The sequence below is a fragment of the Neolamprologus multifasciatus genome, chromosome 4, assembly GCF_963576455.1.
Source record: "Neolamprologus multifasciatus chromosome 4, fNeoMul1.2, whole genome shotgun sequence".
Lineage (NCBI taxonomy): Eukaryota > Metazoa > Chordata > Actinopteri > Cichliformes > Cichlidae > Neolamprologus > Neolamprologus multifasciatus.
The window spans coordinates 3,812,157-3,837,373 of record NC_140442.1 but is presented as its reverse complement, the minus strand read 5'-3'; the positions used below and the strand labels follow the sequence as shown (position 1 = coordinate 3,837,373).

The 25,217-nt window shown below is 41.6% G+C and overlaps 3 protein-coding genes across 4 annotated transcripts in view; 2 read left to right on the top strand and 1 right to left on the bottom strand.

Annotated features, from left to right (window-relative positions):
• Window positions 1–25,217, top strand: part of rcvrna (recoverin a) — a 98,926-nt gene that overhangs the window by 68,753 nt on the left and 4,956 nt on the right. The gene's annotated exons all lie outside the window — the stretch shown is intronic.
• LOC146519497 (myosin-4-like) lies at window positions 1,783–21,905 on the top strand. The gene is made up of 39 exons (XM_085158219.1): window positions 1,783–2,854; window positions 3,241–3,384; window positions 4,530–4,686; window positions 4,761–4,788; window positions 4,885–4,993; window positions 5,067–5,159; window positions 5,249–5,312; window positions 5,397–5,495; window positions 5,574–5,677; window positions 5,755–5,893; window positions 5,967–6,085; window positions 6,980–7,129; window positions 7,216–7,386; window positions 7,480–7,786; window positions 7,870–7,946; window positions 8,322–8,409; window positions 8,491–8,608; window positions 8,680–8,803; window positions 8,887–9,023; window positions 9,185–9,440; window positions 10,433–10,675; window positions 11,770–11,946; window positions 12,021–12,166; window positions 12,750–12,840; window positions 14,704–15,093; window positions 15,176–15,302; window positions 15,385–15,503; window positions 15,581–15,777; window positions 15,847–16,030; window positions 17,101–17,266; window positions 17,351–17,475; window positions 17,546–17,854; window positions 17,937–18,140; window positions 19,669–19,794; window positions 19,867–20,037; window positions 20,136–20,240; window positions 20,601–20,696; window positions 20,787–20,918; window positions 20,999–21,905. The coding sequence occupies exons 1-39, from the start codon at window positions 2,651–2,653 to the stop codon at window positions 21,017–21,019; spliced, it is 5,817 nt and encodes a 1,938-aa protein (XP_085014345.1). The 5' UTR covers window positions 1,783–2,650; the 3' UTR covers window positions 21,020–21,905.
• The window catches only part of LOC146519494 (myosin heavy chain, fast skeletal muscle-like), a 62,240-nt gene continuing 59,020 nt past the window's right edge, over window positions 21,998–25,217 (bottom strand). For both annotated transcript variants that reach the window (XM_085158171.1, XM_085158172.1), the window contains 4 exons: window positions 23,719–23,823; window positions 23,522–23,617; window positions 23,301–23,435; window positions 21,998–23,120 (listed from right to left, as the gene is read on the bottom strand). In XM_085158171.1, coding sequence (XP_085014297.1) covers window positions 23,097–23,120; window positions 23,301–23,435; window positions 23,522–23,617; window positions 23,719–23,823 — 360 coding nt within the window. In that variant the 3' untranslated portion in view covers window positions 21,998–23,096. The remainder of the gene's footprint in view (window positions 23,121–23,300; window positions 23,436–23,521; window positions 23,618–23,718; window positions 23,824–25,217) is intronic.

Here is a 25,217-nt window from a genome sequence, read left to right as displayed (position 1 = left end):
GTCGAGGGGAACAATCTCGCACACGCCTGACAATAAACTGTAAAAACACGTTTTCCTTGTTAGTGCTGGTTGTTTAAGGTTGTATCATGTCTGAAAAATCAAAAGCAAGAACCTTAAAATGTGTGGATGTGACACATGACAGTGACATGCTTCTTTAAACTCGATGGAAAGATCAGTGTTATGTTGGTTTAACCTCCTAAGACCTGAACTCTTCCACGGCAGCATGTTTAATTTCTCTTTGATATTTGGGCTGATTGGGACCTGATGAATGTAAAAACAAAGAATTAGCAGATTTTTTTTAACCTAATTTTTGTTTCTAACAAAAATGAGAGCTACATATGAGGATTTTTAATTTAAATTTTGATAGAACAGTAGCAGTATAATGTCCTTGTAAGTGGATATCAGGCCCTTGTAGAGCAAAATTGAGTATTTTGGTCTAAATAACCCAAAATGTGATGTCCACATATGTGGACGTCAGGTCCTAGGAGGTTAATATTCTAGAATCATGGCTATTGGCTGATAATGGTTACTGCTTTCCACCATCTTTGGTCCAGGATCTGGGGGTCCCGGCAGGAATCTTTATAAAGGAGGTGTTTGTAAAGTTTCTTTAACAGAGTGGAGACTCAAATGTCAAAATGTCCATCACATCTGAAGGTTTCACAATCATGGACAAGCGATTTATTCACCAGATTAAAAAAAAGTTTGTTACCCAACGACCAGGCTTCTCGTCTCCTTCTCGGTACCTTTTAAGCTGGTGCTGAATAAAAAAAACATCCTTCAGATTTAATGGATTTTTTATGTGCTCAACAAAACCTTTAATGCTTTAAAAGGTCTATTTATCTGCTGGTGTTGTGTGATTTTGTAACCATTTTGGAACGTCACAGAGAGACAGTTCAGAGAACTGCAATCAAAGTGAAACCAGACGCGACATCCCGTCCCTTACTTCACCTTGCTTTTGATTTTATAACCTTTAGCAAAAGCTTCTCCTGTTAGCCACAAACAACTGGCAGCAGCTCTCGTCCACACTGAAGATCACAGAGCGTCCTCTCACATGAGCAACAATGCACTTCTCGCACCGGACTGTTTATTTTGGAGCGCTGCCACGGCTCATTGTTAAAACAACAGTATCCTACTCAGGCTTTGGTGGCCTTTATTTCCTCACCAGCTGCCTGCAATAATCCTCTAAAAGGAATATAATCAATCCTCTTCAAATCCACTTTTAAGGTTGTCTGCCTGCTCGTGTCCGGATATTAATCATCGCTTTCTGCTTTATCCACCAAAATAGAAGTTTAAAATCCCTAAAACATGCTGGCTAATCAGAGGACACATTGAGCTTATTTCCCATGGAGATAGTATAAATAACCTGCAGCATGTCACCTCTGTAATGTAGGGATTGAGCTTTTTTTATTATGCAGGATTTGGATGAAAATTTGTGTTTATGATTGTTTATTTGGAAGCATTAAACAGAAGAAGGCTTGACCAAAAGAACCACAGTTTACTTTGGATTGCAATGCAGGCATAAATACTGGCCAATGATGACATGACTTCAAATGGCTTTTTTGTCAGATTTTCTCTAAAATCAAGGGTCTTTTCTCAGTATTTACAAGTTCAATACCTTTGTATTGGTTTTATGCATGCTTTTTTCATTTTATGGTTTTACTGTATTGTAATTAGGACACTCAAGAGAGTACTCCTATGGCCTTCCCAGTTTAAATAATACTAATACTTTTAAATGGTGACTTTACAAATAATTTTTCTTGTAAACAAAATAAGGATAAAAAGGTCAGGTTTTTGGACCTGGTATGTTCATTCATACCTCCATATTACTATTTTAGGAATTTTCTACAGTAGCTTTGCATGATAGTTCAAAATAATCCTTCTTTGTCTTATTCATTCATTCTTTCTTTTTTCTTTTTTTTTTTTTAGCTCCTCTCCCTTTCAGACAATTTTTCTCTGACTGGTTGTCTCATGGTAACAAAGTGGGTGGGTGGGCGGAGCTTCAGTCCCTAAGGTGTCTCTCTTTGATCTGATATAAAACCAGAACTACAATTTGTGTAAATACATGCCCAATTTTACATTTGTGTTTTATTTCTGTTCCATCATGTAAATTTTTTATTCAACTGTTTAATTGGTTAGTCCACTTTTCTTTTACTTTGCCAGCTTCACAATTCTGTGTTTTCATGTGTTGCAAATCTTACAATTTACTTTAAATATTCTGTTTGTCCCAGTGAACTATTCTCCATTTGGGACATTTTAAGGTGTCTGGATCTAAATATAACTGTAGCTTGCACCTTGTGTTTAATCCATGATCCATCCTCATCCGCGATGGGCAGCAGGTTTGTGTAACTCTATCGGTGCATGCCCATGTAAAGGAAGAAGGCTTCACACCAAGGACAATGGTGTGATATAAAAAGGTACAGGGTAACGATCCCATTTAACAGCTTCTGCGCTGGAGTTTTGGAAAACCTGAGACACTTTGTGTTTGGACCTGATCACAAACAAACTGTTCCTTGTTTCTGTCCCTGTACTTGTGTAGCAAAGTGGGTGAGTATGATAATGTTCAGGATGCATTTTTTAAGTGTTATGTTGACATAATTTTTAATTCAAGAGATGATTAGTGTGTTTTTTTAAATCTTTGATTTAGGAGAAAATGAGCATCGATGGGGAAATGACAATTTTTGGGGTGGCTGCCCAGTACCTGCGCAAGTCCGAGAAGGAGAGGACGGAGGCTCAGACACGGCCGTTTGACAGCAAGACGGCATGCTTTGTGAGCGATGAGAAAGAGATGTATGTCAAGGCTGAGATCCAGGAAAGGGCAGACGGCAAAGTCAGTGTGAAGACGGCGGATGACAGAGTGGGTGGACTGAAGTGTTGCTCTAATAAACTGCTGTGGTGACAACTGAACACAGCCTGGGGAAAAAAGAGCTTTCTGTATATGAGACATCTCACTAGGACATTATTCTTTCTAATATTTTAGAAGGATTTTATACAGCTGTCATAAAATCTGCAATAAAGAACCTCCTGAACTTTATTATTCTGGCTTTCAACTGAGACATTTAATCTTGCCTGAAGCCCTAAATGCTGCTTCAGTTTCCACAAAAGTAATAATTTGAATAAAAATGTGATTCCACATTATTAAAATGTGTAAAGGCAGTAATTATCCTGCAGGCATTTGGCCTTTGAAAGACCTTTTTTCCCCTTAACTTTGGGCATCATGTTCCAATATTCATCTTTTTTCAGACTTTAGCTGTCAGAGAGGACCAAGTGTTTCCCATGAACCCCCCGAAGTTTGATAAGATTGAGGACATGGTGATGATGACACACCTCCACGAGCCTGCTGTGCTGTACAACCTCAAGGAGAGATATGCAGCTTGGATGATCTACGTAAGTCAAACATAAAATATGAAGCCGCGCGCAGAGTTAATTAAAACAGCGAGGCGTTAAAAATGGGAAACCAGATTTTCAGATTATTCAGAAGCTGCAGTGTGATTGTTTAGAAACAGATGACTTCACTCTGGGCTTCATAAGTTATATAAGTAAAAATGCAAACTTAAACTAGGAGTTACTGTCGTTTTTTATGAATTATTTTTGTAAAAGAATACTAAAAGTTTTAATTTTATAACTAGGAATATACTTTACTTTATTGGATCCATAATGTTAAAAATTTGCTAAAATCCAATTTGAGATGTTTTATTTTACATTAAAAAAATACATTATACTTTATCTGTACTATAAAAACCAAAAGTGTGAAATTGTCCATTTTCATACAGTATAACTAATTTGATAGTTCTGCTACAATTTTCATATTTATAGAGTAATTTAGCCCTTTAGACATGTTCACAATGAGAAATAAGTTTCACAGTCTATTTCTGAATAGATTCACCTCACACACACAGATACCTGTGAACTGTTGTTCAGCAACATAGTAAGAAAGTGCTAGAATTTTCTGTAAATGAAGCACAAACTTGCTAGGCCTGTTAAAAACAGCAAGACACATTCTCCAAAAGGTCCCATTCATTCACTCATTAGGAGGCCTAATCGATAGCAAATGGCTAACGGCATACCTGTCAATCAAAGCAGCTGCAGGCCTAACTTTAAGCTTTATCAACATCTAAATGGATGAGATATGAAAACAGATAAAACACAAAAATAAATAAATAAAAAAATGCCCCTCAATAAAACTCTTTTAAAGCGGGAAACATATTTGAAACAAACTTTAAATCTTGTGAAGTTTGGCATGTTAACATGACAGTCTGTGGGGACTTGAGTCTGCCTCGTGTGGAGATTAGAGGAACTGCAGTTTTGGGCACTTCTACATTAGCTCAATGTTCAGCCCCAGAAGAAAGCACAGAAAAACCCAAAACAAGTTAATGAAATAGTCTGTTTTAATGAAGCAGACTAATGTTCCACATGTGGTCAATATAACTTTTGCTGTGATGCAGATTTGAAGGCTGAATTACGTATGCAGCTGCAATGAGCCACCTGATGTTGCAATCGAAAACCTGAAAGCCTCCGTGTTTCCCACGCAGACCTACTCTGGACTCTTCTGTGTGACTGTGAACCCTTACAAATGGCTGCCAGTCTACAACCCAGAGGTGGTCCAGGCCTACAGGGGAAAGAAAAGGATGGAGGTCCCCCCTCACATCTTCGCCCTGTCTGACAACGCCTATCAGTTCATGCTCACAGGTGCCAAAGCAGAAACGTCTCTGCAAAAGGAATCTTTACATTTTTTGTCTAACTTCCATTTCTTCTGTCCTCAGACCGTGAAAATCAGTCTATACTAATCACGTAAGTTTAACGGAGACTGTTTCTGTTCACAAGGACTTTGCATCGAATGACTCGTAGGGTGAAATGTTGGCTTTTTCATTTGTTTTTGTTCCTCAGTGGAGAATCTGGTGCAGGAAAGACTGTCAACACCAAGCGTGTCATTCAGTACTTTGCAACGATTGCAGTGTCTTCAGACAAGAAAAAAGAGGCAATTAACAAAATGAAGGTAAGTTCATCAGCGGTCAGTGTTTCAGAGTGGAGTGGGCATCAGATTTACGTGAAGGTCCGCTCTTCATCAGGGGACTCTGGAGGATCAAATCATCCAGGCCAACCCTCTGCTGGAAGCTTTTGGGAATGCTAAGACTGTGAGGAATGACAACTCATCTCGCTTTGTGAGTGAGCCTCAGGGACTTTGCACTTTGATTTAATTTCCCAGATGGTTGTGAGAAATGAGATGCCCCCTTTTTTGTGTGTTGAACAGGGTAAATTCATCCGAATCCACTTTGGTGCGACTGGTAAACTGGCATCTGCAGATATTGAGACGTGTAGGTTTATACTCACTAAGTTTGGATAAAGAATGAGGTGAATTATCTTTCCACAAAGAGTAAAATGTTTTTTCTTTCTGAAAGATCTGCTGGAGAAGTCGAGGGTGACATTTCAGCTGCGGGCTGAGAGAAGCTACCACATCTTTTATCAGCTTACTTGCAACAAGAAGCCTGAACTGATAGGTGAGCTAATGAATTGTTTTTGAACTACTTTGATGCTCTCAATGCTCATTTGCATAAACCTCATTTCTTTCCCTTCAGATCTACTTCTCATCACCACCAACCCCTACGACTTTGCCTTCATCAGTCAGGGAGAAATCAGTGTGAAAAGCATCAATGACGCTGAAGAGCTAATGGCTACAGACGTGAGTGGACTCAGATCTCGCTGAGCTGAGTGACAGCTCATTCAAATCTGACTTGGCCTCTTTTATTTTAAATACAGGAAGCTTTTGATGTTCTGGGTTTCTCCTCTGAAGAGAAAGCATCCATCTATAAGCTCACCGGCGCTGTGATGCATTATGGGAACATGAAGTTCAAGCAGAAACAGCGGGAGGAGCAGGCTGAGCCAGAGGGCACTGAAGGTGAGGGCGATACAAACAAAAGAAAGAGCTATGAATGAGGTCACATATCTATATTCTTCTGTTTTCCCTGCAGTGGCTGATAAAGCAGCGTATCTGATGGGCCTGAACTCGGCAGATCTGCTGAAAAGCCTCTGCTATCCCAGAGTGAAGGTTGGAAATGAGTACGTCACCAAAGGGCAAAATGTTCAGCAGGTAAGCTCAGAATCTAAAAGCGTTTCATCCTGATAACAGCTCAGTCACACCAGAGTAAAAACAAGATGGAAACCTCTTTGCAACTATGTAAAAAAAAAAATCAGCAGTTGCTACGGTGATTGATTTCCTTTTTTCTGAATTTGCCAAACATTTGTTTGGCCAGCATCCTCAGTCTCTTGGCATCCAGAGGTTGCAATTGCACAAGTCGCCTGTAGGGAAGCAACCTGTCTCCAAACAACAGCAATCTAACTCAGACTGACTGAATGACGTTTAACAGATTGGCGAATGTTTAGAAATGCTGTCTCACCCCAACCAATCACAGCAGATGGCCCTGCCCCTCCCTGAGCCTGGTTCTGCCGGAGGTTTCTTCCTGTTAAAAGGGAGTTTTTCCTTCCCACTGTCGCCAAAGTGCTTGCTCATAGGGGGTCATATGATTGTTGGGTTTTTCTCTGTATCTATGAAGCGCCTTGAGGCGACTTTTGTTGTGATTTGGTGCTATATAAATAAAATTGAATTGAATTGAACTGAACTGTCTGAATTGTAAATGCAGCCAGATTGGCAGCACTTTGTGATCAATATGTGCTGATGAGCATTTCTTGGCCCCCCTCCATTGTTTTCCCTGGAGTGACTGTAGCATAAGCAGCCTACACACTCCGAGATTCTGAAGTGTGACGCTGAACGTACTAACTTTGATAGGACATCAAACATGATGGATGCAGTCTGTACAACAATAATACTGAAATGAGGCCAAGATGCGAGGCTATCTATCTATCCCTTTATGCTGCATCCTCCTCAGCTTAGTCTTTAAAATGACACGCAAGGTCACATCATACAAAGAACTACATAGATGTTTTTTGTGCAGCACTGTATGAAGATAATTCACCATCTTTCCAGGTGTACAACTCTATTGGCGCCCTTGCAAAATCAGTCTACGAGAAGATGTTTTTTTGGATGGTCGCAAAAATCAACCAGCAGCTTGATACGAAGCAATCCAGACAACATTTCATTGGAGTTCTCGATATCGCCGGCTTCGAGATCTTTGATGTGGGTGTTTAAAATATATCTGTACATTCCTCAGAATCTCACAGAAATGTGTTTATTTACTTGAATAACATATTTTATGTGTTTAGCACAACAGCATGGAGCAGCTCTGCATTAACTTCACCAACGAGAAGCTGCAACAGTTTTTCAACCATCACATGTTTGTGCTGGAACAAGAAGAATACAAAAAAGAAGGGATTGACTGGGAGTTCATTGACTTTGGTATGGACCTGGCAGCCTGCATTGAGCTCATAGAAAAGGTATTATATGCAGTATGATTTAAAAAATAAGAAACATGAAACTTAATGTTTCAAATGCGAGAATGTTATTAACAAGAATTTGGGGTTTCCAAGCCAATGGGCATCTTCTCCATCCTTGAGGAAGAGTGCATGTTCCCAAAATCATCAGACACGTCTTTCAAGAACAAACTCTATGACCAACATCTTGGCAAGAACAACTGCTTCTTGAAGCCCAAACCAGTCAAAGGGAAGCCCGAAGCCCACTTCACGTTGGTGCACTACGCCGGCACCGTGGACTACAACATCGCCGGGTGGCTCGAGAAGAACAAAGACCCACTCAATGAGTCGGTGGTGCAACTTTACCAGAAGTCATCAGTCAAAATACTGGCCATGCTGTACGCGCACTACTCTGGATCAGACGGTAAGTAGGCCTTTTTTCCACTAGCGCTCGATTGTTTAACATGATACGGTCGTGTTATGTTTTAAACTGTGTCATTGATGCAGAGACAGCTGCAGGAGGAGCCAAAAAGGGATCCAAGAAGAAGGGGGCATCTTTCCAGACAGTGTCGGCTTTGTTCAGGGTAACATAAAATTTACCAGTGGTTTCTAGGGTGCGCATCAATTAGAAATCATCCTGGAAATCAGTTTAAATAAGTAAAGATTATATTTTTTAATAGTATATTAAAAAAAATAAATGGTAACACCAAAACCCGTCGTTTTCTTCACAAATTGTTTGGGGGGAATTAAGCTTGTGGTGTAGTTTCCTTCGTCTGTATTTTTAATGGTTGCCCCAGATTTGCTCAAGGTTAACAAATTAAACCTTACAGTGCCTCCAAGAAAACCTTTTTTATGGGTAATCTTAAATATTGCTAAGCAACTGCTAGTCATGAGCATAACAAAAAAGTATTCCTGAGTTTAAAAAGAACAAAACTTCTACACGTGTGGATTTTCTGCAGGAGAATCTTGGGAAGCTTATGACCAATCTGAGAACCACTCACCCTCACTTTGTGCGCTGCTTGATACCAAACGAGACCAAAACACCAGGTAGTTTTTAATAAACCACTTATTTTGACATTTATATAACCACAGTAATGCAACTAAAATAATTACTGCCTTTAATAACAGGCATAATGGAGAACGGCCTCGTTATCCACCAGTTACGATGCAACGGCGTGCTGGAAGGCATCCGGATCTGCAGGAAAGGCTTTCCCAGCAGAATCCTCTATGGTGACTTCAAGCAGAGGTAAACACTCAAAGCTTTTGAATATTTCATAATTTTTGGTCTTATACTCAGATTTATCATTTCTCCGACAGGTACAGGATTCTTAATGCGAGCGCAGTTCCAGAGGGACAATTCATGGATAACAAAAAAGCCGCGGAGAAGCTCCTTGGCTCGATCGACGTGGATCACACGCAGTACAAGTTTGGACACACTAAGGTTTTTAGTTGTTAACATATAACAAGGGTTAATGGTAAAGAAGAGCAATGAGAAGTGAGAGTGGTAATGACCTTTCATTTCAGGTGTTTTTTAAAGCCGGCCTGCTCGGCGCCTTGGAGGAGATGAGAGATGAGCGACTGGCACAGGTCGTGATGTCCACTCAGGCTCTGTGTCGCGGATACCTCGTCCGGCTAGAGTATCAGAAGATGATGGCCAGAAAGTAAAGATGCATACTGCATTCATGTGTGGTGGACTAAAAACAAAGAAAGAGGAAATCATACATTAACTCTTATAGGCTGTGCCAACAGGCCCTGCATGCTTTATAGATCCATCACAGCTAAAACCTGCATCTTAAATGAAATGAAATTTCTACTTTGACAGGGATGCAATCTACACCATCCAGTATAACTTCCGTTCCTTCATGAATGTAAAACACTGGCCGTGGATGAAGCTGTACTTTAAGCTGAAACCTCTTCTGAAGAGTGCTGAGGCTGAGAAGGAACTGGCCCAAATGAAGGTGGACTTTGAAAAACTCAAGGAAGATCTGTCCAAATCAGAAACCCGTCGGAGGGAGCTGGAAGAGAAAATGGTCTCCATCGTACAAGAGAAGAACGATCTGTTGCTTCAAGTCCAGGCCGTAAGTTAACCCTTTAAAACCAGTCAGAGCGGGCACGCTCCGTTTTACGTAACTACTTTTAAATCCCGGTAGCTCTGCAACCACGTGAGCTAGCGCAATAATTGTTTTTGCATATGAAACTGGAGGAGTTGTACTTACATCTTATGCCATCAGCTTGTCCTCGGTCACAGTTTCCTTCCACATATAACTTTGCAAAAACTGCATAAAAAGCACTTGCAGCAACAAAAACATAATATTCCAGAAACACGCTTTGCCGATCCGATCAGCTGTTTGTAACACTTCCTACGTCCATCAGCACGAACTATTGCATGTCCGCCATGACCTGCCCAAAACCGGAAGTGACGTCATTTTGCGGAAATGTAGTTTTTTACCATCAAGGCCTCATGAGCCTATACTGGTGTTTTTAAAAGTTATGTTTGACTTTGTGACTTTCTGTGTCGTTTCCGGGATGCTTAGGACTCATATTGCACTGCTGGAAATAGTTTATTTTGATGCATATGCTGCTTTTTTGCAAATTTGCATTATAATATTTATTTTCGTTTTTCCTGCAGTGTATAAAAATTGGTGTATTTCAAAAATAAAACTATGAAGACACTCAAAATAAATTTCCTGTGGTGGGAAACTATTTTGTGCAACTTTTTTGTATTTACAGTTTTGAGGGATAAGCCTCTTAAATTTCTCTAACTAGAAATATATGTTAAAAAAACAAAAACGATTTTCAATTTTTTTGTAGTTTATTGCACTTTTTTGCAATTTATGTAATTACTATGCACTTAATGCATACATATTATTAAACTCTGGGCTATAATGGTTGTATTGATGTATAGCAACTTAAAATGCTCCCAAAAATGGCTCCACAGCATGTAAAAATATAATATAAGCTCTGGCGGACTTGGTTCTATGGTAGGTCTTAAAGGGTTAAGAACCACTTATTGTCCACGTGGGTGCTGCGACTTTTGAGAAATAATGTTAGCCCGCAATCTTGATATCAGGAGGCTGACAACCTGCTGGATGCAGAGGAGAGGTGCGAAGGACTCATCAAAAGCAAGATCCAGCTGGAAGCGAAACTCAAGGAGGTGACCGAGAGACTTGAAGATGAGGAGGAGATCAACGCTGAGCTGACCGCCAAGAAGAGGAAGCTTGAAGACGAGTGCTCTGAACTGAAGAAGGATATCGACGACTTGGAGTTGACCTTAGCTAAAGTGGAGAAGGAAAAACATGCAGTAGAAAACAAGGTGAGTCTCCAATCAACTGCTGTATCATCTCAGTAGAGGAGAATTGTAGGGGTGCAACGATACACAAACTTCACGGTTCGGTTCGGTTCGATACTTTGGTGTCACGGTTCGATATTTTTTCGATACAAAAAAAATGTTCATGCCTTTTTAATTTGTCATTTATTAAAATTATAAATATATATTTTAACTCAAAAGTACAGTTTTTAAATTTAATGTTGCTGAAACAACAAAATAAAAATAAATCTATCTGATGGAGAAATCACTCATCTTTGGAAAAGAGAGTTTATTACAGAGAAATGGCTCTTTCCAAAATAAAAGCTATACTATACGCTTCTTCTGGGCTTTATTCTCAGCAGCATATTAAACATATCAGGTCCCCATAAGGAGAATCATGTGCTAACGGCTGTCTAAATGTAAAAGTTTGTAACATGCGTGCTTGTTGTTTTTGTCTGCTTCCACTTGTCTTTGCACGAGGATGATGTCAGAGTAAATGTGCAGTCATAGTCGCTGTGTTCCCACTAGTGCTGTCAGCGTTAATCTGAAATGACGTTAACGCCACAACACGGCAAATCTCCGTTAACGAGATACCGCGGATCGCCCCGTGCGTGGGACTGGACGGCTAACACGTTAACGAGCTAACTGCGCTAACGCACTAGTTCCCACCAATGTAACTGAGCATTGCTGGCACATCCAAAATACTGTTTTACTTTAGTCCATGATGCGCTTACCTTCAGGGTCATACGTCACATGAAAACCAAAATAGTTCCAAACGCCAGATCTGATGAGGGTGGGGGAGGTTCAATTTGCCATGTTGCAAGGAGAGCTTAACTTCTGTCTCGCTAGCTTGCTCTGCGCTCAGTGAATCTGCGTTCGACTACTCCGCCTAGGCTGCACTGTCGAGCGCAGATCCACTGAGCGCTCAACACAGATAGCACCGTCAGAAGAAAAGTTGATAAAATAAATTAAAAATGTTGTATTGTTCGATACATATGCGTACCGAACCGAAAGCACTGTATCGAACGGTTCAATATCGATACGAGTATCGTTGCACCCCTAGAGAATTGTTATATCTTCCTTCTTAATCATCGCTGTAGGTAAAAAACCTAGTAGAAGAAATCATGAGCCAAGATGAAAACATCACCAAACTGACCAAAGAGAAGAAAGCCCTGCAGGAGGCTCATCAGCAAACACTGGACGACCTGCAGTCCGAGGAAGACAAAGTAAACGCGCTTACCAAAGCCAAGACCAAACTGGAGCAACAGGTGGATGATGTGAGTTACCCTGCATGCAGAAGTACTGAAGTGTACAGCTGTTGTTAAGATGTGTAAGATGTCTTTATCTTTAGCTGGAAGGTTCACTGGAGCAAGAGAAGAAGGTCCGTATGGATCTGGAAAGAGCCAAGAGGAAGCTGGAGGGTGACCTGAAACTTGCTCAGGAGTCAATCATGGATCTGGAGAACGACAAGCAGCAGCTGGAAGAAAAGCTGAAAAAGTAAAGACTCAATGTTTTGGTGGTGAAAAGATTATTTAAAAATGTTATTTTCTTTATACATATAGGAAACTGAGTTTGTAAGATACAGTTAACAGTTTATGGGCAAACAAAGTGTTGAAGCCAGGAAAGGTGTTAGCTGTGAATGGAGGGGCTGTGAATTAATCTGTAGTTTCCCTCTGTGCAAAGTTTTATCATCTCCCGGCTCACTGTTTTGCTTTCTGTTTGACATTCATGCTCCAAACACAAGAGACCAAAAGGACCAGAGCTGGTGGAGATGATAAAGTTCGTACACAGGCAGCTTTAAGCAAACATATTCTTCAAACCAGCTCTTTAATCTCACTGCTTACAGCTTATTGCGCTATTTAATGTGTGTTATATATTCATTTATGTGGCACTGTGCACTCACTGGTTACTTTATCAGGTTGCTTGCTAGTACTGGAGCCCTTTTTATCCTTGAACGTGGTCAACTTGAAATAACGACAGATCCCTCAGAGTAACATATTTCTTTTTAACCCTTCAGGCTTCAAAAATGACAATTTTCAAGCATTTAGCGAGTTTTCCTTTTTTTTTTTTTTTTTTACAGGAAAGACTTTGAGTTGTCACAACTGCAGTCAAAGATAGAAGACGAACAAGCACTCAGTGGTCAGCTGCAGAAGAAAATCAAAGAGCTCCATGTGAGAATCGTTTTGAATGACCTGAGCTGGTGTCCACTTCAGGATTTACATTATTAGCAGATAATATAATGATACAGATGAGAAAGGTTCATCGACTGTATATCTACTTATTCTGCTTTGAGTAGAAACACAACATAACAGATACGGTACATTTTATCTCCAGGTTGCACATCACTGCAACGTCACTAACAGTGTTGGGAAGGTTACTTTTAAAATGTATTCCATTACAGATTACAGAATACATGCCCCAAAGTGTATTCTGTAACGTATTCCGTTACGTTACTCAATGAGAGTAACGTATTCTGAATACTTTGGATTACTTAATATATTATCATGCTGTTTACAACTACATGAATGTACTATTGCTGTGATTTATTACTGTTACTGAAGGTTCGCGGCTCCGAACCGTAGTAAAGGGACCTCTGGCTGATAAGGTGGGTTCTGTGTCGGGCTCGCAGCTGAAAACTAGCTTTACTTTGTTATCTGGGTCAACTTTGCTAGCAGAGACAGAGAGAGGCGTTGAAAGGCTGCTCCAACGGAACTTATTGTTTTTGGAGGAAAACACGAACACGGTGTACAGTCGAGTCTTAATAGCTTACTTACAACTGGGCTCGTCAGGCTCTCTTCTTGGCTGCAGTGGTTATTATTATATTTACATGCTTCCAGCTCCCGTTTCTGCTCGATGACAGCTCGTACTTTTCCTTTTTCTCCCTCCTCGCTCACAGACACATAACGGGTATGGCAGTCCATTCTCCCTGCAGCACGGACTACACTGCCTATGATGCTACATTCTTTAGAGCTATACCTGTAGCATTCTGCCTATTAGCTTAGCACTATTAGCTTAGCACAACAACAACAAAAACGCGCAGAGAGAGAGAGCGTCACCCTGTAACCATGGCAACCGTAATGCTGCCCTGGAACAACAGAGCGTAGCTGTCAAACAAAACCCAAACAGTCCTGACCCGCCACAATATGAAGCAGGGAAGTACCGCCGTGTAATCCATTTATTTCAACAAAGTAACTGTATTCTAAATACCACCTTTTTAAACGGCAACTGTAACGGAATACAGTTACTCATATTTTGTATTTTAAATACGTAACGGCGGTACATGTATTCCGTTACTCCCCAACACTGGTCACTAATATGAAGCTGATTCTGTGCTTTTCTGTAGCGGTTTTCAACAATAGCACTCAACTGATTTCCGATGATGTCCAAAACATTATGGCCAATAACATTTCCTTAGACTGGAGCGCCTATAGCCTGTACAAAAAAGATGGACACTGGCTGTAGCATCACTGGACATTGCATCCTGATAGTGACACTAACTGGGACCATAGTTTACAAAATAAATGTCTTGTGTTCAATAAGACCTAAAACTAGTGATTGAAACTTTAAAATAATCAGGAAAGTGTTTACTGAGGTGATAGATTGTAAATAAAATAGGCAGGGAGGCAGAAAATGAAAATAAGTCAGGTTTAAACCTCTGCAAGCAAATAAATAAAGAAGGCTCCACAAGACTGACGTCAGTGGCTACAGGAGGGGCCGTATCCCAAAAAATTTGACAAAGACATGACTTCAATTTCTTCTGTGTGATGTTTCATTATCAAAACTAGCAAAATGTGAGCTGGTTTTAACAAAAGCAACAAGAAGAACTGGCGAAAAAGGAGGTACAAGTTGCTCTGACCCACTTTTCTAAACTTTTGGTCTTAAGAAAAGTGGGTCAACTAAAATGTTAGCCTCATGAAGTGGATGTCTCACGTGTCCCAGGTTAATAAATACCACACATGCACTAAAAGCTTTCAATTTAAATGGTGCAACCATTTTTAAATAAATAAAATTCCTGAATCACATTTGCAACGCAGGCCCGAATTGAGGAGCTGGAGGAGGAAATCGAGGCCGAGCGTTCGGCTCGAGCCAAAGTGGAGAAGCAGAGGTCTGATCTGTCCAGGGAACTCGAGGAGATCAGCGAGAGGCTGGAGGAGGCCGGGGGAGCCTCCGCCGCTCAGGCGGAGATGAACAAGAAGCGTGAAGCTGAGTTCCTGAAACTTCGCAGGGAGCTGGAGGAGTGCATGCTGCAGCATGACGCTACCTCTGCTGCTCTGCGCAAGAAACACGCAGACAGTGTGGCCGAAATGGGAGAACAGCTGGATAACATGCAAAGAGTCCGGCAGAAGCTGGAGAAGGAGAAGAGTGAGTTAAGGCTGGAGTTGGATGACATGTCAAGCAATATGGAATCCGTGGCCAAAACAAAGGTTGGTCATTAAACTTGTCTTTACGCTCACTTCAAGGTAAAAACATTACAAGGTTTATGTTTTTGCTTTCTTAAATTTGAAGATCAATTTAGAGAAAATGTGCCGATCACTTGAAGATCAACTGAACGAGGTGAAAACCAAAGAGGAGGAGCGTCTGAGGCTCATTAACGACCTTTCGAGCCAGAGAGCTCGGCTTCAGACAGAAAACGGTGAGGAGTAAAGTAAACAAGCTGGAGGTCAAATAAAGTCACAGATACACCTGCTTTAATTCTCTTTACACCTCCCATCCAGCTGAGATGTGTCGGCAGCTGGAAGAAAAGGAGTCCCTGATGTCACAGTTAACCCGCGGTAAGCAAGCCTTCATTCAGCAGATCGAGGAGCTGAAACGGCTTCACGAGGAGGAGGTGAAGGTAAGCTGTGCCGAAACACACTCGCCTGAATGTTTGGCAGTTTAGTGTGTTCATGGTGTCGCTTTCATTCTGCTCAGGCTAAAAACGCCTTAGCTCACAGTCTGCAGTCATCACGTCACGACTGCGAGCTGCTGAGGGAGCAGTACGAGGAGGAGCAGGAGGCCAAAGCCGAGCTGCACCGCTGTCTGTCCAAGGCGAACAGCGAGGTGGCTCAATGGAGAACCAAATACGAGACAGACGCCATCCAACGAACCGAAGAGCTCGAGGAGGCAAAGTAAGAACAATCTTCACTTTAATTTCACTTTAAATGTTGTGCTAATGATGACCCGAATTTCTCCTACAGGAAGAAGTTAGCCCTCCGTCTGCAGGATGCAGAAGAAGCTGTGGAGGCCGTTAACTCCAAGTGTTCCTCTCTCGAGAAGACGAAGCAGCGGCTGCAGGGAGAGGTGGAGGACCTAATGATGGATGTGGAGAGGTCTAACGCTGCTGCTGCCACTTTGGACAAGAAGCAGAGAAACTTTGACAAGGTTTGGTTTTCATGAGATATCCTAAAATTGCTGATGTGACTGATGCATTCGTTAAGAGGTCCAGTAAGAAGAATATCCAGGTGAGAATTACTTTAATAGTGGTCAACACTCCCAAACATCTCTTCACGCAGCTGTTAATGAGACAAAACTCGTAGGATGATTAAAGTACTGACTTCAGTTCAAGCCATAACTATTTGTCAGCAATCTGCTAACACTGCTCAGTTGTTTAGCAGCATTATAGAGGATATCTGGTGTCAAAGACCCAAAGGAAGGATAAAGATTGTAGTCAAAGGAGCTTGCAAAGAAAAGCGTCTGGACTTCTTTAAGTTGCTTGAAGACGTTTCACCTCTCATCCGAGAAGCTTCTTCAGTTCTAAGGTCAAATGGTGGAGAGTCCCAGATATAACCCTAGTGGGAGTGTCCCCCCCACAGAGGGACAAAAGGACCCCCTGATGATCCTCTAATCGCCTGACCCAAGGTGTGAAACTGGGTGTGGGTCCCAATCAGCCAGAGTTTCGGGTGAGTTCATTGTGAAACCTGGCCCCACCTTATCATGCGAATTCCTGAGGTCAGATGGCCCAGGATGTGAGTGGGCGTTAAGGCGTCTGGGAAAGGATCTCAAAACTGGATTATAGATGGCAGAGAGTTGGTGTCGTAAACCACCGCCTCTGTTCAAAGATGGTCGCTCACAGTGGACATAGATGGCTTCTAACCTTGGCACCTTGGCTCAGGCGATTAGAGGATCATCAGGGGGTCCTTTTGTCCCTCCGTGGGGGGAAACTCCCACTAGGTTTATATCTGGGACTCTCCACCATTTGACCTTAGAACTGAAGAAGCTTCTCGGATGAGAGGTGAAACGTCTTCAAGCAACTTAAAGAAGTCCAGACGCTTTTCTTTGCAAGCTCCTTTGACTACGATGACCTGGATGACTGAGAACCTTCACAGAGATAAAGATTGTATGATACCTGATGTCTTGTTGAGCGTCCATATGCAAGCAGCATCATGTTTTGACAATAAAGTGATATATTTATCTGAAACCATCTACTGATACATGAGCCTTTTATTGTAAAGGTTGTTGCTGAGTGGAAGCAGAAATACGAGGAGGGTCAAGCAGAGCTGGAGTCAGCTCTAAAAGATGTTCGCTCTTTGGGCACGGAGAACTTCAAGATGAAGAACGCCTTTGAGGAATGCCTGGAACAAGTGGAGACACTCAAACGGGAAAATAAAAATCTGCAACGTACGTCAAGGTCCCCCTTTTTATAAAAATCTCTAATAATGCAGCAAAATGTCGATCGTTATCATGATTTCCTTCTCACTGCAGAGGAAATCATGGATCTCACGGAGCAGCTGGGGGAGATGGGGAAAACCATCCACGAGCTCGAGAAATCAAAGAAACAGGCTGAGCAGGAGAAGTTCGAGGCTCAGACGGCTCTGGAGGAGGCAGAAGTGAGTAGAAGAACAATGTTTAAACAAACTCTGCTGTCTCTGGGTATTATTACTGCACGTTCTTGTTCAGGGCTCACTGGAGCACGAGGAATCCAAGATCCTTCGAGTCCAGCTGGAGCTAAACCAGGTGAAGTCTGAGGTGGACAAGAAGCTAGCCGAGAGGGACGAGGAGCTCGAACAGCTGAAGAGGAACAGCCAAAGAATCATCGACACGATGCAAAGCAATCTGGATGCCGAGGTCCGGAGCAGGAACGACGCCCTCAGAGTGAAGAAGAAGATGGAGGGAGACCTGAACGAGATGGAGGTCCAGCTGAGCCACGCTAACAGGCAGGCGGGCGAGGCCCAGAAACAGCTGAGGAACATTCAAGTTCAGCTGAAGGTGGGCCGCGTGTAGACCGCGAGAAGAGTTTGTTATTACCTCAGCTTAAGAACATGCTTCTATTTATAACATTTCTGTTTAGGAGGTCCAGATTCAACTCGATGACGCCCTGAGAAACACCGACGACATGAAAGAGCAGGTGTCCGTGTCGGAGCGCAGGAGCAACCTCGTGCAGGCTGAAATGGAGGAGATCCGAGCAGCTCTGGAACAGACCGAGAGGAGCCGCAAGCTAGCGGAGCAGGAGCTGCTGGATGCCAGCGAGAGAGTGCAGCTGCTACACTCACAGGTTCAGATCCACCAGTTTTACATGTGGACATATTTTTTTATTAGCAATAGATGGCATGACCACAACGGACAGCTATTGACCATGAGTTGGTGCTAGGGTTGAGAAATGTTGGGGGTCAGACCAGAACTGGGGTTATATTTATGAAGAATGTGCAATCAGATGAAAGGCATCCTGCAGACTAAATGATTCAGTAAATGATATTAAATGATCAGGCTGCTCTCCCTGAGGTGACATCAGTGAAACCTGCAACCTGCAAATAATTTAACTAATTTAGCGAATCGATGTCAGGTCATAAATTTGTTGACGAAAATCTGTGTCAGTGTTTGTCAGTAATGGGTACAAACCTCAAAAGTATTCCAGTTCTTTGTTTTTCTTACTTATAAGCAGTGTTGGGAAGGTTACTTTTAAAATGTATTCCATTACAGATTACAGAATACATGCCCCAAAATGTATTCTGTAACGTATTCCGTTACGTTACTCAATGAGAGTAACGTATTCTGAATACTTTGGATTACTTAATATATTATCATGCTGTTTACAACTACATGAATGTACTATTGCTGTGATTTATTACTGTTACTGAAGGTCCGCGGCTCCGAACCGTAGTAAAGGGACCTCTGGCTAATACGGTGGGTTCTGTGTCAGGCTCGTAGCTGAAAACTAGCTTTACTTTGTTGTCTGGGTCAACTTTGCTAGCAGAGACAGAGAGAGGCGTTGAAAGGCTGCTTTAACGGAACTTATTGTTTTTGGAGGAAAACAAGTCTTAATAGCTTACTTACAACTGGGCTCGTCAGGCTCTCTTCTTGGCTGCAGTGGTTATTATTATATTTACATGCTTCCAGCTCCCGTTTTTGCTCAATGACAGCTCGTACTTTTCCTTTTTCTCCCTCCTCGCTCACAGACACATAACGGGTACAGCAGTCCATTCTCCCTGCAGCACGGACTACACTGCCTATGATGCTACATTCTTTAGAGCTATACCTGTAGCATTCTGCCTGTTAGCTTAGCACAACAACAACAGGCACTCTCTCACCCAGGAAACACGCAGAGAGAGAGCGTCACCCTGTAACCATGGCAACAACAGAACGTAGCTGTCAAACAAAACCCAAACAGTCCTGACCCGCCACAATATGAAACAGGGAAGTACCGCCGTGTAATCCATTTATTTCAACAAAGTAACTGTATTCTAAATACCACCTTTTTAAACGGTAACTGTAACAGAATACAGTTACTCATATTTTGTATTTTAAATACGTAACGGCGGTACATGTATTCCGTTACTCCCCAACACTGCTTATAAGTTTCAATAGATTTAGTAGAACAAATAAAAATATATTTGGCAAACTTTTCAAACCAGATTTTAATTTTCTCAGATCGCAGCAGTCGTAGCTCTACAGTTAGAATCCACTTTTTCTCTGAAACAACATCTATTTAAATATTTTCAATGTCCTGTGAAGGTATCACGACTCATTTGGAAATCATCATCATTATTTGTCCCTCTTATGTTAATTCAAATCCTCGCCTGCAGAACACCAGCCTGCTCAACAGTCGGAAGAAGCTGGAGGCGGATCTGTCTCAGATTCAGAGTGAGATGGATGATAGTGTCCAAGCAGCCAGGAACGCTGAGGAGAAAGCCAAGAAAGCCATCACTGATGTAAGTCGATTTTTCTCAGTGTAAGCCTAAAAGATGCAGCAGTATGCTAGCCATTTTACTCCTTTTTTTCAGGCGGCCATGATGGTGGAGGAGTTGAAGAAAGAGCAGGACACTAGCGCTCATCTGGAGAGGATGAAGAAGAACCTGGAGGCGACTGTCAAAGACCTGCAGCAGCGCCTCGATGAGGCCGAGAACCTGGCCATGAAAGGCGGAAAGAAGCAACTCCAAAAACTGGAAGCCAGGGTAATCTGACCAAATAACATCTTTCTTCAGCTTTAGGAACAGAAGGGTGTTGCTCAAAAACACACGAGACTGATGACCAAACATTTTCGCCCTTCCAGGTGCGAGAACTCGAGAACGAGCTTGAAGCGGAGCAGAGACATGGCTCAGAGTCTGTGAAAGGTGTGCGCAAACTCGAGCGCAGGATTAAGGAGCTCACCTATCAGGTAGAAAAACCCTGTTCATGTTCACAATGCAAGGTTTTTACAAATGCTTTTGATTGATTGATATGTTTATTGATTAGCATTCAAATATCTCAGTGAAGACAGAACAAAGATTTACCACAAAGCAAGAAAGCATGAGACAAGGCTAATCAAAAGGTATTGGCTGAAGCATTTGCTTATTACGCCAACCCTTTTAACAAAAGATCTTTTAGCATGCAGCTCCTGTACACAGGGCTCGAAGCAAATAATAAAATTCAATTCAATTCAATTTCATTTATATAGCGCCAAATCACAACAAATGTCGCCTCAAGGCGCAATGCTACAAAAAATGGAGATCGTTTCTTTTCTGTCACCAAAAACTAGTCCGAGGAGGACAAGAAGAACATGATGAGACTGCAGGAGCTGGTAGACAAACTCCAGCTGAAGGTGAAAGCGTACAAGAGGCAGGCTGAGGAAGCTGTGAGTGGTTTTTCTGTCAAACATGTTGTAGTTAGATGTTTGGAGAATTTGGAGAATTTGATTTAGGTTTTTTTGTTTGGTTGTTAACAGGAAGAGCAAGCCAACACTTACCTGACTAAGTTGAGGAAGGTGCAGCATGAGCTGGAGGAGGCCGAAGAGCGAGCCGACATCGCTGAGTCCCAGATCAACAAGATGAAAGTGAAGAATCGAGACACGAGCAAGGTGATCGAATCAGCCAAAGCTAATGCACCTTAAACTCACTGTAATAAGCGCTAATGACTTCTTGTTCTTCTCATTTTCAGGTAAAAGACAGCGGGGAGTAGCGGCGATTAAAGGGCGTTAAGAAGATATCGAAAGCTGAGTCTCTGAAACTCATTTGAGCTCATTTACAACATATTCTTAATCAAACGTGTTTTTCTTCCATTTAAAGCCGCTGTGGGTATAATTTATGTATGAAGAAAAGAAGATTTCATTCTCAGATAAAGACCTAAAATTGGTGGAGAACAAAATCAGAGATAAAAAGATGGAGTGCTCAGTTACAGAGCAGTACCGCCACGATAACGTTGATCTGGACGCTGTAAAACGAGCAGCAGCATCCTGCCAGCAGCTGATATTTTAATAACCGAAAAATAAAAATTCTGTCTTTGGCTTCCTCCCACAGTCCAAAGACACATTTACTAAGGTTAGGTTAAAATATGTCTGTGAAGGTTCTCAGTCATCCAGGTCATCGTAGTCAAAGGAGCTTGCAAAGAGTGTGTTGTGTTGTGTTATTGAATGTGTGTTGCCTCAATTATAATAAAATCCTTAATCTTAAAAAAAAGTGTCCATTAATACAAATGGCTATTGATGCATATGGAATAAAAACTGAGACCTTGTGATTGAATGAGTCGGAGCAAACATGAGACAAAGTAGGTTTGATTTTTAAATTGTTTAATGCTGCTCTAAAACTGAAGACAGACAAAAGGTAAGACCAGAGAAGAAGAAAAAGAGGCTGTCACTGGGACAAAAAGGAAAGACTAGACGTGCTGGAAGTTCTGGATACTAAACATTTAGATGTTCTGCTAAAACGAGCTGCTTGGTGCAGATTAGCATCATGCTGCTGAAATTCTACAGCAGCGGTCCTCAACCTTTTTTGCGCCACGGACCGGTTTATGCCCGACAATATGTTCATGGACCGGCCTTTAATGTGTCGCGGATAAATACAACAAATAAAACTAGTACCGGTACCGAAAAAAATAAGATTTATTCATAACACACGTGAAAAGACCCAGGAAAACCGAGTAAACGATAAAAACGATAACAAAATAACGCTGAAAACCGATAAAAACCCTGAAAACTATACATTTTACACCTGAGCCTCAACTCTCGCGGCCCGGTACCAAACGACTCACGGACCGGTACCGGTCCGAGGCCCGGGGGTTGGGGACCGCTGTTCTACAGGATGCTATTTGTGTCAAAATAACAAATTTAGTTCAATATTTCTATTTCTGTTCAGAATTTTACAGAAACATTTATTGTATGTTATCATTTGCCATCCTGAGAAGTTATAAAATAACTTGTATATAAATTAAATCATTGCACTCTGGTTCACTTTTCTCACCACAAATTATGAAACTGAAAAGTGACCCAGGAGCAAAATCTTGATCACTGACAGAAAGGTGAGAAAATTGTAACCAAATGTAACCAAATTGTATCCATTCTGCACACGTTCAATATTAATAGTTACTTACAGGCATTTCAAAGACAAGAGCAACTGTGCGCACATCCAAGCAAACTCTATTTATGTGCTAGAGCAAAGAAACAATATGTTCCTACAAAACCGGGAAACATCTGCGGACTAGTTTTTAATTCCTGTTTCTGATCTGCAGCTACAGCCAGAGAAAAAACACTTTTGTGTAAATGTTTTAAGAATGAAATTGATACATGGAGCAAAACAGCATCAACACCTTTCCCCCTTTTTTTATTTTGACACAAATTTATTATCCTTAATGTCTCTAAGTGGCATCTTATAAGCTTCAAATGTGTAAAGTTAGAAGTGTATAAGTGTCAGTGTTGATTTATAATTACTGAAAGCATCTGCTGACCTTTAGAAAACAGGACACCAGCGTCTTATATTTTCATGCCAGCAATTAAATGAAGTGATGTTGATGTTATATAATCAATCCCACAGGTGTCCCCTTCAATTAAAGTCGTCAACTTTGGAGCTGTTGTTGTGTGAGAAGTTATAAGTGTTAAATAAGCCGCTTAATTACTCTGAGACATAAATACTTTAAGCTAAAGCATCTAGAATATTTATGCCACTCGTTAAGCCGTGTTTATTTTAATAGGTGTTAACATGCTATGATATTAATGTGAGAATCGATGAACTTTTATATATGTGCACTGGTGAAGTGCGCTCTGTTACTCGCCCTGTCCCTCCTGGGCCTGGAAAACAAGCAAATTGATGCAAAAAACAATGAATTTTTTAACCATTTATAAGAAAACACAAAGCTTGCTTCTGTCATATTTCTGCCCTAAACCTAACATGGTGGGGAGTGTATGCCTGTTATTCTTTCAGAGGAACAGCTAAACACTCGTAGCTACAGTCTACATCGAACGCAGTACCTTCGAGCCTATTTCACGGCTCTTGGCTCTCATCTTGTTGGCCAGAGATTCGGCCATGTCAGCTCTCTCCTCGGCCTCCTCCAGCTCATGCTGAACCTTCCTGAATCTGGCCATGTGCACATTGGCCTGCTCCTCCTGGGGAACAATTGTTTTCAGTGAGATGGCGCTCCGACACGTCACTGTATCTCTGAATATATTTGTGCCGACAGTGATTCACTCACAGCTTCTTCAGCTTGTCGCTTGTAGGCTTTCATCTTGCTCTGGAGTTTGTCCACCAAATCCTGCAGCCGAATGTTGTTTTTCTTGTCTTCCTCGGACTAAAAGCACAAGATGAACATCTCTTACAAACAGGAGAGACAAGAAAAGACGAATATCCATTCTCGTTTTCTTAACTGCTAAAAACACCAGCTAACTTTACCTGATAGGTTAACTCTTTGATTTTCCTCTCATATTTGCGGACTCCTTTGATGGCCTCGGTGGAACGTTTTTGCTCGGCTTCAAGCTCGTTCTCCAGCTCGCGGACCTGGAGACGTGAGGAAGTAGATTTTATGTGAAAGCAAAAGTGTATCCTTTTTAAAGTCGGAGGTTTTCCATGTCAGGACATGAAAAATGTAAATGAATTAAATACAACCTCAGATGCACAGCAGCACATGAAATATTACACCGTGTCATAACTAACGAAAGCAAAGACGCAACGATTCCCATGATTCAGCAGCTTTTAGACTCTCCTTTAGCAGCAACAACTTGGTCAGTCCCTCACATTGCTGTGGAGGAATTTTAGCCCACTCTTCTTTAAAATGTTGCTTCAGTTCATTGAATTTCACAGCACTGGTTCATGCACCGCTGACTGAAGGTCCCATCAGGTTTGGGTCTGAACTGGGTCATTGCACCACTTTGATTCTTCAGCTGTTCTGTTGGAGATTTGCTGCTGCTGTGCTTGGACCATTGCCCTGTTTCATTAGGACAACAAACTCCTCTTTGTACCAATGTGTTGACTCTGGAACACTTTGGTATAAAGAGGAGTTCATTATCACCTCAATGACTGCAAGGTGCCCAAATCAACAGCCTCCCGTGCTAAAAGCTGCTACGGGGTGTTTGGTTTGTGCACTATGGTCAAACGTCTCCATTTTAGTCTCACCTGTCCAAAGGACGTTGTTCCAGAAGTCTTCTAGTTTGTTCAGCTGCACGTTTGCAAACCTAAACCACGCTGCCCTGCTCTTTTTAGACAGATGAGGGTTTCTCGTGGGAACCCTTCCAGACAAATACAGTCACGAACATTTAGCATGCTAACTGATTAGCATGCTAACCCATAGAGTCTCCAACGAAGCTCGTGGACTGCAAAGTCTGACTTTGGGGTAAATTTAAGACAGGCTGGCAGCTCTGTCTTAACTGTTTTCCACGGGTGAATAATATTTTTCTTTGTAAAATTGTTTAGAAATGGCGTGATGACTCTTTTCAGACTCATGGGCACCAACGATTACTTCTCTAAAATCATTACTGATGTCTTTCCTCCTCGGAGCCTTCTTAACACATCTGAATCCTACAAACCAGCAAAATGTCAAAACTTCAGCTTTCACAGAGGTGCTTATTTTTTACTGATGATCAATGAATGAAGCACATTTGATTACCTGCACCTGGCTGCTACTTTCCCCCTTAACTCCCGTGGAAACAGTAAGGGCATATTTAGTTTTTCACATACTGCTTCTGCATTTTGGATTATTTAATTAATTTTAAATAAATACAGACACAGTGCATTACATAATCTGTTGTTATTCATCTGTGGTTGTATTTGTCTCATTTTAAGACCTGCTAAGGACTTAGCGAAGATTATCTTTAGAATGAAAAAAGGGTTGTTAGACCACCTGCTGCACCACAAACCTGTTTCAGTTTCATTTTTAGAAGAATACAAGTGGTTTG

Coding starts and splice junctions, on each gene's coding strand:
- LOC146519497 (XM_085158219.1), top strand. CDS start 2,651: ATGAGCATCGATGGGGAAATGACAATTTTTGGGGTGGCTGCCCAGTAC. Junction 5,894..5,966: donor TGAGCCAGAGGGCACTGAAG/GTGAGGGCGATA, acceptor TTTTCCCTGCAG/TGGCTGATAAAGCAGCGTAT. Junction 12,167..12,749: donor CTGGAAGAAAAGCTGAAAAA/GTAAAGACTCAA, acceptor TTTTTTTTACAG/GAAAGACTTTGAGTTGTCAC.